The following is a 12,179-nucleotide window of genomic DNA, read 5'->3' as shown; positions in this document are numbered from 1 at the left end:
TTCACAATCTTTCCTGCACAAACCTAATTCCCTTCCAGTGTCCCTATCTTATGGATTGGCCCAACCACCCATCCAAAGCAGCAAAATTCAGAAGTTGGGTGCTATCCTTTGTGCCTCTTCTGCATTCAATCTTGCCCTGCATCCCCCGCCATAGTATGTCTTCTACAAAGCAGAAGAGAAACCTTTTCAAAATAAAAATTGGATCCTGATACTTGCTGCTTAAAATCCACTGCTCTTTAGAGAAAGAGCAAAATCTTTCCTATGACCAAGGCACTAAGGCCTGGCCCCAACGTTCCTCTGCAGCTTCACTCCTCTCTCACACTCTCTGTTCAGATTATTACAGTTGTTCCTCTTTTTTTCCCCCATAGCTCCCCTCCACCCAGTTCCCATTCCACCCTCTGCCTTTACATCCCCTACTGTCCTCATCCATAGGTGTACGATTTTTGTCCAGTCTCTTCCCGCACCCCCACACCCCTTTCCTCCCGAGAATTGTCAGTCCACTCCCTTTCTATGCCCGATTCTATTCTATTCACCAGTTTATTCTGTCCATCAGATTTTTTATTTACTTGATTTTTAGATTCACTGTTGATACATACGTATTTGTTGTTCATAATTTTTATCTTTACCTTTTTCTTCTTCCTCCTCTTCTTAAAGAATACCTTTCAGCATTTCATATAATACTGGTTTGGTGGTGATGAACTCCTTTAGCTTTTTCTTATCTGTGAAGCTCTTTCTCTGGCCTTCAATTCTGAATGATAGTTTTGCTGGATAAAGTAATCTTGGTTGTAGGTTCTTGGTATTCATCACTTTGAATATTTGTTGCCACTCCCTTCTGCATAGTTTGTATTGAGAAATCAGCCGACAGTCGTATGGGCACTCCCTTGTAGGTAATTGACTGTTTTTCTCTTGCTGCTTTTAAGAGTCTCTCTTTGTCTTTTGCTCTTGGCATTTTAATTATGATGTGTCTTGGTGTGGCCCTCTTTGGATTCCTTTTGTTTGGGATTCTCTGCGCTCCTGGACTTGTAAGTCTATTTCTTTCACGAGGTAGGGAAAGTTTTCTGTCATTATTTCTTCAAATAGGTTTTCAATATCTTGCTCTCTCTCTTCTTCTGGCACCCCTATAATTCGGATGTTGGTTCACCTGAAGTTGTCCCAGAGGCTCCTTACACTATCTTCATATTTTTGGATTCTTTTTGCTTTTCCGGTTGGGTGTTTTTTACTTCTTCATATTTCAAATCTTTGACTTGATTCTTGCGATCCTCTAGTCTGCTGTTGGATCTCTGTATATTCTTTATTTCAGTCAGTGTATGCTTAATTTCTAGTTGGTCCTTTTTCATATCCTCGAGGGTCTCACTAGATTTCTTGAGGGTCTCACTAAATTTATCGGTGGTTTCTAGAAAATTCTTGAAAAACCTTAAAAGTGTGGTTTTGAACTCTATATCCAGTAGTTTGCTTTCCTCCATTTCTGTCATTTGTGACCTGTTTCTTTGTCTCCGCATTATGACTGCTTCCCTGTGTTGATAGGGTGGCTTTCTGTGCTAGGTGTCCTATAGGGCCCAGTGGCTCAGCCTCCCCAATTACCTGAGGTGGACACTCTTGGTGCACCCCTTTGTGGGCTGTGTGCACAGTCTTGTTGTAGTTAAGCCTTGATTGTAGTTGGTATCACTGGGAGGAATTGACCTCCAGGCCAATTGGCTGTGAGAATCAGCTGTGTCTGCAGTGGGAGAACTTCTGTGCTGGAGACACCCTTCTGGGGCAAGACTTGCTTCAGTGGGGCTTTGGTGCTCATTGAGTCTGCCACCTGAGTGTGTCCCTTATGGATCTGAGGAGTTGTAATCTGGATGGTCCCACTGTAACCACTGGGTACACTGGCTCTTGGATCTCTAAGGAGGTGCTAATTTAGCCTCTGCCTGAGGCTACCCAGCAGGAGCTACAGAGAGATCTGCAGATTCCTCTTCTTTGTTTGGGATTTGGAGGTGCCCAGATGAGGCCCAGCTGTGAAGCAATGCAAGCTGCTGTGGGGCCTTGGGCCTTCTTTTGGATGTTCTGGGTCTCTCTGACCCAACTGCAGTTTGTTAGGTAATTTTCAGATTGCAAAGGGCCAGGTCATTCATATGCAAAAGCCTCTGCACACAGCTTGGGTGGGACAGGGTCTCAGGGAATCAACAAGGCAGAGCAAACAGCTATGGCTGATCCTCAGTCCTGCCCTAAGAGGCCCCGGGTCTCAGTGTCCCCCGGTAATGGCTGCAAGCACCTCTGAGAGAAAGCCGCCCTCGAGTTCCGACCGATGCCAGACAGTCCAGTTTCTCCCCATATGAGTCTGGGTCCCCAGAGAGTCGCCCGGAACTGGAGTTCAGAGCAGTCGGGAGCTTGTGTCTCCCTCCCAGTTGAAAAAGACTACCGCGTCCTCAGTTGCCGGCCCTTTCCTCATGTACCTCCGTACCTCTGCACTTTACTTCCAAACCTCCCCGGAGTTTCAGTGTGCTTTTCTCTTTCCTTCTAGTTGTAGAATTTCCACTCAGCCAGCCTTCCCGTGGTTCTGGATGATGTCCGTTTTGTCTTTTAGTTGTATTTTTGAAGTGGTTGTGCGAGGCAGCAATTTCAGGTGTTTACCTATGCCGCCATCTTGGTTTCTCCCCCGTATATTAATCTTGAAAACCTGTGACCATGTTGCCTTATATGACCTGATTGAACCTATTTTCAATTCTAATTTTGACACACACTTCCAAAGGACTAATACTTTTAAGAAATTGGATGGGAAAATTTTCCTTTTCGGCATCATCCATTGAATCTAGTATTATTGTCCATTACATTGTAGTCTATGAGTCTTAATGCAATATCCATTCCCCAGCCTTTTTCACCATGTGGGAAACGAACAGGATACGTCATTGCATCTAATGTAGGAAACAGGATACTGATTTGTTTCATTTTAGTGGCATTCAGATCATTGTGATCTGGTTTACAATGAATGAGCAAGTCCCTTTAAAAAGGAGGTCCTCCATCTTTATTTCTGAATATGATGGCAACTTCGGTTACATGGGGATAATTATATCTACCCAGATCACTGTTATGATCATATTTAATTGCCATTGTTCCTTCCATGCAACATCACCGCTTTCTTTCAGCTTCAGAATGTCAACAAAAACAACGAAATTCACGATCAACAATGACTGACCGAAGAAACACATGCATGCGATTGGCACCACCGAGAGCTTTATATGTATAGCGCATGCGCAAGTCAACTTAGCCTTTTATAGCTATAGAACAAACTTGCTTAATTAGACCTGCTTTCTGATGTAGCTAAACTTTTTCCAGCCCAGTGAAGTACTCCAACTTCTCTTTCAGGTAATTGTCAGCAACACAGCAGTAAATATCAACACGAAGCAGATTATTATTATTATTATAAATCACGCAAGGAGAACAAAAGGTAAAATATTTAACTGCAGCAGTTTTTGACTATATTCTGTGCAGTGAGAAAACCTGAAGTCATTTTCAAGGTCCACCATTTCTTACTTCTTTTCAGTTGGGTCAAGTTGCTAAGCTTTCTAAATCTCCATTTTCTGGCTAATGAAAAGAAAACAGGATTCCACCAAGTCTCCTATCTAGCTACTCCAGGACTTCTGAGAGGATCAAATGAGATGAGGCACCGGAAAACGCTTCACAGACATTTGGTTACAGTGTAAAGTGTTTCCACCTAAGGCTAGTTGTTGCTAGGGAGAGAAAGCCAGGTGTTGCTACTTGATGTCATTACCCAGACAGTTGGACACTTAGCATATTAGCCTTTTATATAGATAGATGACATGATACTGTATATAAAGAACCCTAAAGATTCCATAAAAAAATGTTAGAACTGATAAATGAATTCAGTAAAGTAGCAGGATACAAAATAAATATCCAGAAATCAGTTGCATTTGTATACACCAATAATGAACTATCAAAAAGGGAAACTGATAAAACACTCTCATTCACAATTGCTTCAAAAAGAATAAAATTCCTAGGAATAAACTTAAACAAGGTTGTAAAAGACCTACACTCAGAAAACTTTAAGATACTAAGGAAAGAAACTGAAAAAGATACAAGTTAAGTGGAAACATATACCATATTCATGGATAGGAAAAATTAGCATTATTAAAATGTCTATACCACCCAAAGCAATCTATAGATTCAACACAATTCCTATCAAGATAAAAACAGCATATTTCACAGAATCATAACAAATATTCCAAAATAAATTAATAAAATAAAATAAAATGTATTCCTTCTCTGAAGAAGTATTATACTTCCCTGTCAACTTAGGTATGGCCATGTGACTTGCTTTAGGTAACAAAATTAGAAAGATAAAAGAAGTTCCACATATTTCTTCTGAGCAGAAGGGTTTTTTGGGGGTTTTTTAAAAATATTTTTATTGATTTCAGAGAGGAAGGGAGAGGGAGAGAGATAGAAACAGATGAGAATCATTGATTGGCTGCCTCCTGCATGCCCCCTACTGGGGATCAAGCCCACAACCCAGGCATGTGCCCTTGACTGGAATCAAACCTGGGACCCTTCAGTCCACAGGCTGATGCTCTATCCACTGAGCCAAATGGGTCAGGACCTGAGCAGAAGTTTTAAGAGCCATGCTTTCATTTGCCATCTGCACAATCAGATAGAGACTGCTCCAGCATGCTACCAGTAAATCCTGGACTTAAGAAAGATGGAGCAGCCCTAACTGCTTTGGCTCAGTGGATAGAGCGTCGGCCTGCGGATTGAAGGGTCCCAGGTTCGATTCTGGTGAAGGGCATATACCTTGGTTGTGGGCACATCCCAGCAGGGGTTGTGCAGGAGGCAGCTGATTGATGTTTCTCTCTCATCGATGTTTCTAACTCTCTATCCCTCTTCCTTCCCCTCTGTAAAAAAAATCAATTAAAAAAATATATATATATATATATGAAAGAAAGATGGAGCAAAGCCCCAGCTGACCCATGATGGCCATACAGTCTAAGCAAAAATAAACTTTTGCCATAAGACACTGAGATTTGGGGTCCTTTCTATGCTAATACAGGAAAGAATAGGCAGAATTCAAAAGATGCCATGTTTACATTTCCATCCACTGATTATTCATTTAAATACTAATCTAAGAACTGCTCTGAAGAGATTTTGCAGGTGTAATTAAAACCCTGAGTCGGCTGACCTTAAAATTCAGAGACTATCCAGGCAGTCCTGACCCAAACAGGTAATCCCTCTTTAACAGCAGAAAGTTTCTCAGGCTGGTGGCAGAAGAGGAATCAGAGAAATTTGAAGAATAAGAAGAACTCAACATGCCATCACTGAATTAAAAAGGGATGGGTCACATAAGAAATGTGGGTGACATTGAGAAGCAGAGAGCAGTCCTTAGTTGAAAGCCAGCAAGAAAATGGGAACCTCAGACCTAAAACCACAAGGCAGTGGATTCTGCCAACAACCTGAAGGAACTTGAAGCAGATTGTTCCCCAGAGCCTCCAAATAAGAGCCCAGCCAAGCCTGCCTGGACTTCTGACCTACAGAACTATGAGCTCATAAGTGAGTACTGTGTTAAATTGCTAAATGTATGGTAATTTGTTTTGCGGTCATAGAAGATTAATACATAACTCTTATACTAGTATATGAGAAACCTGGCCCTAATTTCGTACCCTAGCTATCCATGCTACTATAATGAATAAAATGTCAATTCACTTAATATTACTCCTAAATGCAAGAGAGGTTTTAATCATGATGCATTTTCATCATCAAAGGTTTACATCAAAATTGCCTGATGCAGTGACAGTGACTGTTTAATAAATCTGAATGCCCTCCCATCTTGAGATCCTTTATTATTTATTAGGCTCACATATAGGGCACTTCATAAGTATATGTAGTATTGCATAGGCCCACTCAGAGCTGCAGTAAAAGTTTCTCAAGGATCTATGACTTGCTCTTTCCTATATTCTGCTAAAAGATCTGACTAGATCCTAAACACACATTAGGCATTCAAAGAAAGAACCTGTCCGACTGATAGAAGTATTTATTATATTGTATTAACTTTGGTTATCCCCAAGTGAGCAAAAGGTTATGAAGTATACAAAAGGAACATAGTAAAAGGATGAGGCCACCAAGGCAAAAGGAACCTTACCTTTACATCTGGCACCTGGGCACCAAGGCTGCTGAGTCCCACGATGGAGTAGAAAGCAGATTCTAAACTTGTGAAAGGGTGGTCCAGCGAAGCTTTCAGTCTCTCCACATCATGCTTGGTGAGGTAGTGAGTGGGCGTCAGAGCCTGGGCATTGGCTATGATTGTCAGGGCCAACAGGAAGACAGTGCTTGAACCTTGAGGAAAAATGACTATTAAACACACTCCATACTATTCCAAAGTCTATACAGAGTTTCAATGATGATGCCCACCAAGGTCTAAAAACCAAATCATGTAAGGAAGGGTGAGGGAACTGGAAGGTTTAAACTGGAGAGAAGCCTTGGGGAAATGGTAGGCACTGTCTTCAACTATGTGGACAGTCCTCCCAGCAGCCTCCATGTGGCTAAAGCACAGGACTCATCACACTATTCCCATTTCAAGTACACTAGCAACTCCTACACCTCTCAGGACAGACACAATCCTGAATCTTCATCATGGCCTTGCCTACCTCTCAGCCAGATCTCTTCCCGCACTTCCTTCTATGACTCTCTAACCTCCTCTCTGCTTCTCTAAGGTGCCATGTTTTTCCCCACCCAGCATTTTTTCATGCTTTCCAAACCTACTTACACTTTGCTTAATTTTTACATTTAGATTCCAGTTCAAGTATCTTTTCTTTAAGAAACCTCCCAATAGGTCTCCCTTGGATTAGGTCCCAAGTCAGTACTATGAAGTAGTGAAAAATATGGCCTCTGGAGCCAAGTTTAAATCCTAACTCTGCCATTTATTAGCAATGTGACTGTGGCAATTACAATGAGGCCAGCCTGTGCCTCATTGTAAAAAGAAATTAATAATAGTACCTACTCCTCAATGTTAAGAGCTTTACATGACTTAATATACGAAGATCTTAGAATAGCGGTTGACATTTAACAAGGACTATCTAAATGTTAGCTAAATTGTTACTGTTGCTATATCCACTCATTGCAACCTATACTTCTATACTTTTCACAACTATAACAGTGTAATGTGTGATGCCTCTGCTAAACTGTAAGTTCCATGAGGACAGACTCTCTTGTTCATCTCAATATTTCCAAGTCTTGCACACTCCCTTGGACAAAGGAATATTGAATTAACATTTGCTAAATAAATGGAAATAAAATTAATCCTCATCTATTATGCCCAGGAAACAGGAAGTCATAGGAGTGGTACAGTCTACTTGTCATTAACACACACACACACACTTTTGAATAGTCTGTGTCATGAACTGTCTGCTATCCAAGTAACAGTGATCACAAGGGTAGCATTAATGGTCCTAAATTCTTTGTCTACAGTGTCAAACTTAGTTTGAACTAGAACCCTTTAAGAAAGGAATTATTATATCCATTTTACAAATAAAAAAATTGAGGACCAGAGTAGTTTACACATAGTCAGTCTTGGACTCAAACCCAAGTCTAACTGTAGTGTCCATACTGCACTATGTTTTGGAAAATGTTGTAGAAGAGATGCTTATCTTGGGGCATGAAGGTTAGTTAGTTCTACTTAATTCCTTGTGTGTATTAAGTAATCTAGAGTGTAAAAACTCTTTAAAAAAAAAAACAAACAACAAAAACTAGAGCCCAGCTGGTGTGGCTCAGTGGGTGAGCATCAACCTATGAATCAGGAGGTCACTGTTCAATTCCTGGTCAGGTCACATGCCTGGGTTTCAGGCTCAATCCCCGGTATGGGGCATGCAGGAGGTAGCCAATCAATGATTCTCTCTCATCGTGGATGTTTCCCTCTCTCGCTCTCCCTTACTCCCTAAAATCAATAAAAATAATTTTTTAAAATAAAAATTTTAAAAACTAGAGATATTTATAATGTGGAGTGCTCATTAATCAAATATTTACTGAATGCCTACTATGCACCAAACATTGTTTTAGTGTTGAAGATATAGCAGGAAACAGAGCAAACAAAAGCCTCCAACGTCATGGAGCTTACATTCTAACCGGAAAAGAAAATATCTCACTAAATAATTAAGATGCATTATTTAGCATTTAAAAAGGTGAAACGTGCTATGGAGAAAAATACAACACAGAAGGGACACCTGAGAAGAACTTCAATTTTAAATATGATAGGCCAAGTAAGAAATAAAAAAATGTAGTAGACTTGAAGAAGGAGCAAATCATGAAGGTATTTGGCGGGAAACAAGCCCAAGAAGAAAAGCAAGTTCAAAGACCCTGAATCAGGAGTGTATATGGTAATTTTTTACATTAGCAAGAAGACCAGTATGACTAAAGAGGAGTAAGCAAAGGATGATAAGTAGGGACAAGGTGACAGATAGCAGAAGCCAAATCCAGAGGGTCTTATTAGCCACTGCAAGAACTATGGCTTTTACTGAGCAAGATGGGAGCCACTGGAAAGTTTTGAGCAAAGGAGTGATTTGACTTATATTTTAACAGAACAATTGTGTTGAGCATAAATAATACCATATTGAGACTATACAGGTCCAGGGACCTAAAGAGGGACACCAGTTAGGAAACTATTGCCATAATCCAAGTAAAAAGATGAGTGACCCAACAGGGTGACAGCAGTAGAAATGGTGAGAAGTGACCTGGCTAAAATTCATAGTTAAAGCCAAAATTGCTAATGGATAGAAAGATATGAGAGAATGAGGAGTCAAGATACTAATGCTGAATGAATCCCCAATGCCTTGTGTACATGCATATGCTCAATATACTAAAATCTAGCAAATGGCTATGATCTATCCAGCATTTTCCCAGCTAAACTGTAAATTCCCCTAACACAGCATCCGTGTCAAAATCCTAATCTTCCCACCTCCCATTAATGGTAACAATAACTTTCCTGGCTAAAATTAGCACACTTAACATGGGGCGGGTATGCCCATACTAAGCTAGGTACTTTGTATGCATTGAGTCAGTAAATCCTCAACATCCAAGTGAGTGCCCTTTAAAAACCAAGAAATTGAGACTCAGTAATTACCTGCCCTACCACACACAACTACCTGAGAATCAAACGGCAGGCAACCGGCTTGAATCCAAAGTTTGTTTTTAACACCTCTTTTACCTTCTTCTTAAATAATGGAGCAGTAAGCCACTGGCCTTCTCTCTTCCCTCCCGCCTGTCACGTGGAAATCACAAGAGTACACATTTCCCAAGCTGCGGTGGGACCTGAGAGTCTATCCTGCAGTGACCAGTCGTTAACTAGCAATGCAGGTAGCTTCACCGAGTGCTTACTTAGTGACACACACTGTTGTAAACCATGCGCGGAGACCATCTCATTTAATACAGCAATTTAAGAGGCAGACAATGTGTAATCTGTTTTACAGATGAGAAACCGAGGTGCAGAGGGGGGTTGAGTAAATGGCGGTGGGGGTCACATAATAAATGCGTGGCGGCCTGCAAGTCTGCACCCGGAGAACCTGACTTCAGAACTCTCAACTCCCAGAGAGGTGATCTGCTTTGCCCCTTCCACTAAAAAGGAAACTGGGGCCCAATGGATCATTTGGCCAAAGGCTAGCTCTGCGGCCGCCGGACCCGGGAGCCCGCGCGAGTCAAATGAATGAGCGAAGCCGCGACCAGCGGTTAATCACGCCCCTCGGTGCCCGGCTGGTCCTCGGGGGTACCCGTAGCTCGGCACCGCACTCCCCTCCCAGCCCAACCCCTCCTCAGGTCCCGTGCATCCCACCCGCTCGCCAGCCCTCCCTCAGACTCTCGACCCCAGAGAGGCGGAGCCCATGCCCCAGTGCCGCCGAGGAAGGGGACCCCGCCTGGCCGGCTCCCGAGTGACGAACACTAGCCTCCCGCGGGCGCTGGCCCAGTCGCCGAGGCATGCCGTCCGCGGGACCCCGGCGTCGAGCCATGCGCAGCACCTCACCCGGCGGCGCCATTCCTCCGAGCAGGTCCAAGAAGGGTCCGCACCGCTAGCGGACTTCCGCTCAGAAAAGTGGCTCCGGGAGCGCGCCGGAGGGGACGCCGGGAACTCGCGGCAGGCTCCGCGTGCTGAGATGCCCTCTAGGGACAGGTCAGTCCCCGCCGTCCCGCTGGGCCGGGCTGCTCCCTGTAGCCACAGCCGGAATTCTGGTCCTCGCGCCCAAAGGACCTCGCGGTCCTCGCATACAGGCCCGCTCCCCCCGGCGCTCAGGTCCACTTGGTACCGGCCACCTTGCAACGGTCTTATTCCGGGCGCTACCACGACGCTATTGGGCAAGGCTTCAGGGCGGGCCCGAGACGGGGCCACCTCTGATTGGTCGGTCGCCTGTCACTCAACCGTCTCTGCAGCCCGGCCAATTTTAAAGAAATGGGAAGGGTCAGGTGGGGAAGGGCGGTATTCGAGGGTTTTTTGTGTGTTTTTTGTTTTGTTTTTTTATTGCCCTTTCGTAAATTATGGCAATTTCCTCCAAAGATTGTTTCGGTTGTTAATAACTAACCTATGAGTGCCATTTCATCTGATTTGCAAAGCTTTTGTCTTGACTCCCGATAATTCAGTGACTCCTCATTATTATGAGGAGCATATTAGCCAAGATTACGAAGTAACAAGCTCAAAAATGGAAGCGATCTAGAACTAATAATAACTAATTCCACTTATTGAGAGTTAACAGGATAGCCCGACAGTGTCTCTACGTACACAACATTTCGTTTACTCCCTGTCACCACTCTGTGAGGTGTATAGTTATTCCATTTGATAGAGAAGGAAACAAAGATTTGAACCCAGGTAGTTTGACTCCGTCATCTGTGCTTTTTAACTATTATGAACATACGAAGTATGCACAAAACGGTAACTCTTTTGTTTTGTTAATCCTCACCAGAGGATATTTTTTCCATTGCTTTTCAGAGAGGATGAAAAGGAGGGAGGGGAGAGCGACAGAGAGAGAGAGACATGGACTAGTTGCCTCCTGCACGAGCAGGGATGGGGAGAGAACCCGCAACCCATGTATGTGCCCTTGACAAGGAACCCAACCAGAGACCCTTTGATGCTATAACCAATGAGCACCACCGGTCAAGGCACAATATGGTAACTTCTTATTAGTGCCACAGATATTACTACCCCAAACAGTGAGAGTCAGTTCTTGCTATGTCTGGTGCTGTGCTGTTTAGTGTGGTAGATACTAGCTATATGTAAGTATTTAAATTTGAATTTAAATGAACCAAAAGTAAAAATTAGTTTGTACTAGCCACATTTTAAGTGCTCAATAGCCACGTGTGGCTAGTAGGTATCATATGGACAGAGCAGAATTATAAAACATTTCCACTATCACAGAAAGTACTATTGGACAGTGCTGATCCAGAATATATAATAACCAATAGTATGCTGGAGCCATCTCATACCGATTTGCAAAGTCAATTGTTGAATTTATCAAGAGTTTGCAAATTAGTTGTTAAATACAACTAAGAAAAATTAAATTATACAAACTGATAATGAAATAAAGTATATTGAAAACCAAACTCATCACTTCCTAAGTATTTCACTACATTTTCTCATTGTCTATGTTTTCGTGGCTGCTTATTTCTATTGTATCTGAATAGTGGAAATATATGATGGTGTGTGCTACTGCACATTTCTTCCCAAAGTGACAATGGTAGCTTGATTTTGGCCGCAACCATAGATTCAGCAAATGCTATAAACCAGAGCTTGATTTTATAAACAATAAAAACAAACACAAAACATGAAGCCACTTTAAAACAGAGCTGGAGACTTCGTTTGGAGCATCACCCCATATACCAAAAGATGTCGGGTTCAATTCCAGGTCAGGGCACATACCCAGATTTTGGTATCAATCCCCAGTCGGGGTACATATAGGAGGCAACCAAAAAAACCCCATAAATATGTTTTTTTTAAAATGGAGCTGAAGCTACCATGCCAGAGGAAAACAGGGCAAAATAACCTTTGACTGGACCTAAACAACTTTGTTTCCCAAAGAACTGTTTGCAAAAATAAGAAAAAAGCAGTTCTAACTGATGACTACCTGACTAAAAATTTAAAACGTAGCCTAGAACTAACATCACTATATTGTTATCTTCACCAATAGAAATGCTTTCCTTCTATTAATGTAATTGTTCCT

The 12,179-nt window shown here is 42.4% G+C and overlaps 1 protein-coding gene across 5 annotated transcripts in view; it reads right to left on the bottom strand.

Moving 5' to 3' along the window:
• The window catches only part of RPN2 (ribophorin II), a 57,275-nt gene extending 46,996 nt beyond the window's left edge, over window positions 1-10,279 (bottom strand). For 2 of the 5 annotated variants that reach the window (XM_059706104.1, XM_059706105.1), the window contains exons 1-2: window positions 9,995-10,278; window positions 6,128-6,321 (exon numbers count right to left, since the gene is read on the bottom strand). In XM_059706104.1, the coding sequence (XP_059562087.1) occupies window positions 6,128-6,321; window positions 9,995-10,007 (207 nt within the window). In that variant the 5' untranslated portion in view covers window positions 10,008-10,278. Of the gene's footprint in view, window positions 1-6,127; window positions 6,322-9,994 lie in introns of all 5 variants that reach the window. The other 3 variants (XM_059706108.1, XM_059706106.1, XM_059706107.1) reach the window with 3 other exon arrangements.
• Between the last annotated feature and the right edge of the window lie 1,900 nt (window positions 10,280-12,179).

This window comes from Myotis daubentonii, chromosome 8 (genome assembly GCF_963259705.1).
Source record: "Myotis daubentonii chromosome 8, mMyoDau2.1, whole genome shotgun sequence".
Classification (NCBI taxonomy): Eukaryota; Metazoa; Chordata; class Mammalia; order Chiroptera; family Vespertilionidae; genus Myotis; species Myotis daubentonii.
This window is presented reverse-complemented; position numbering and strand designations above follow the sequence as displayed.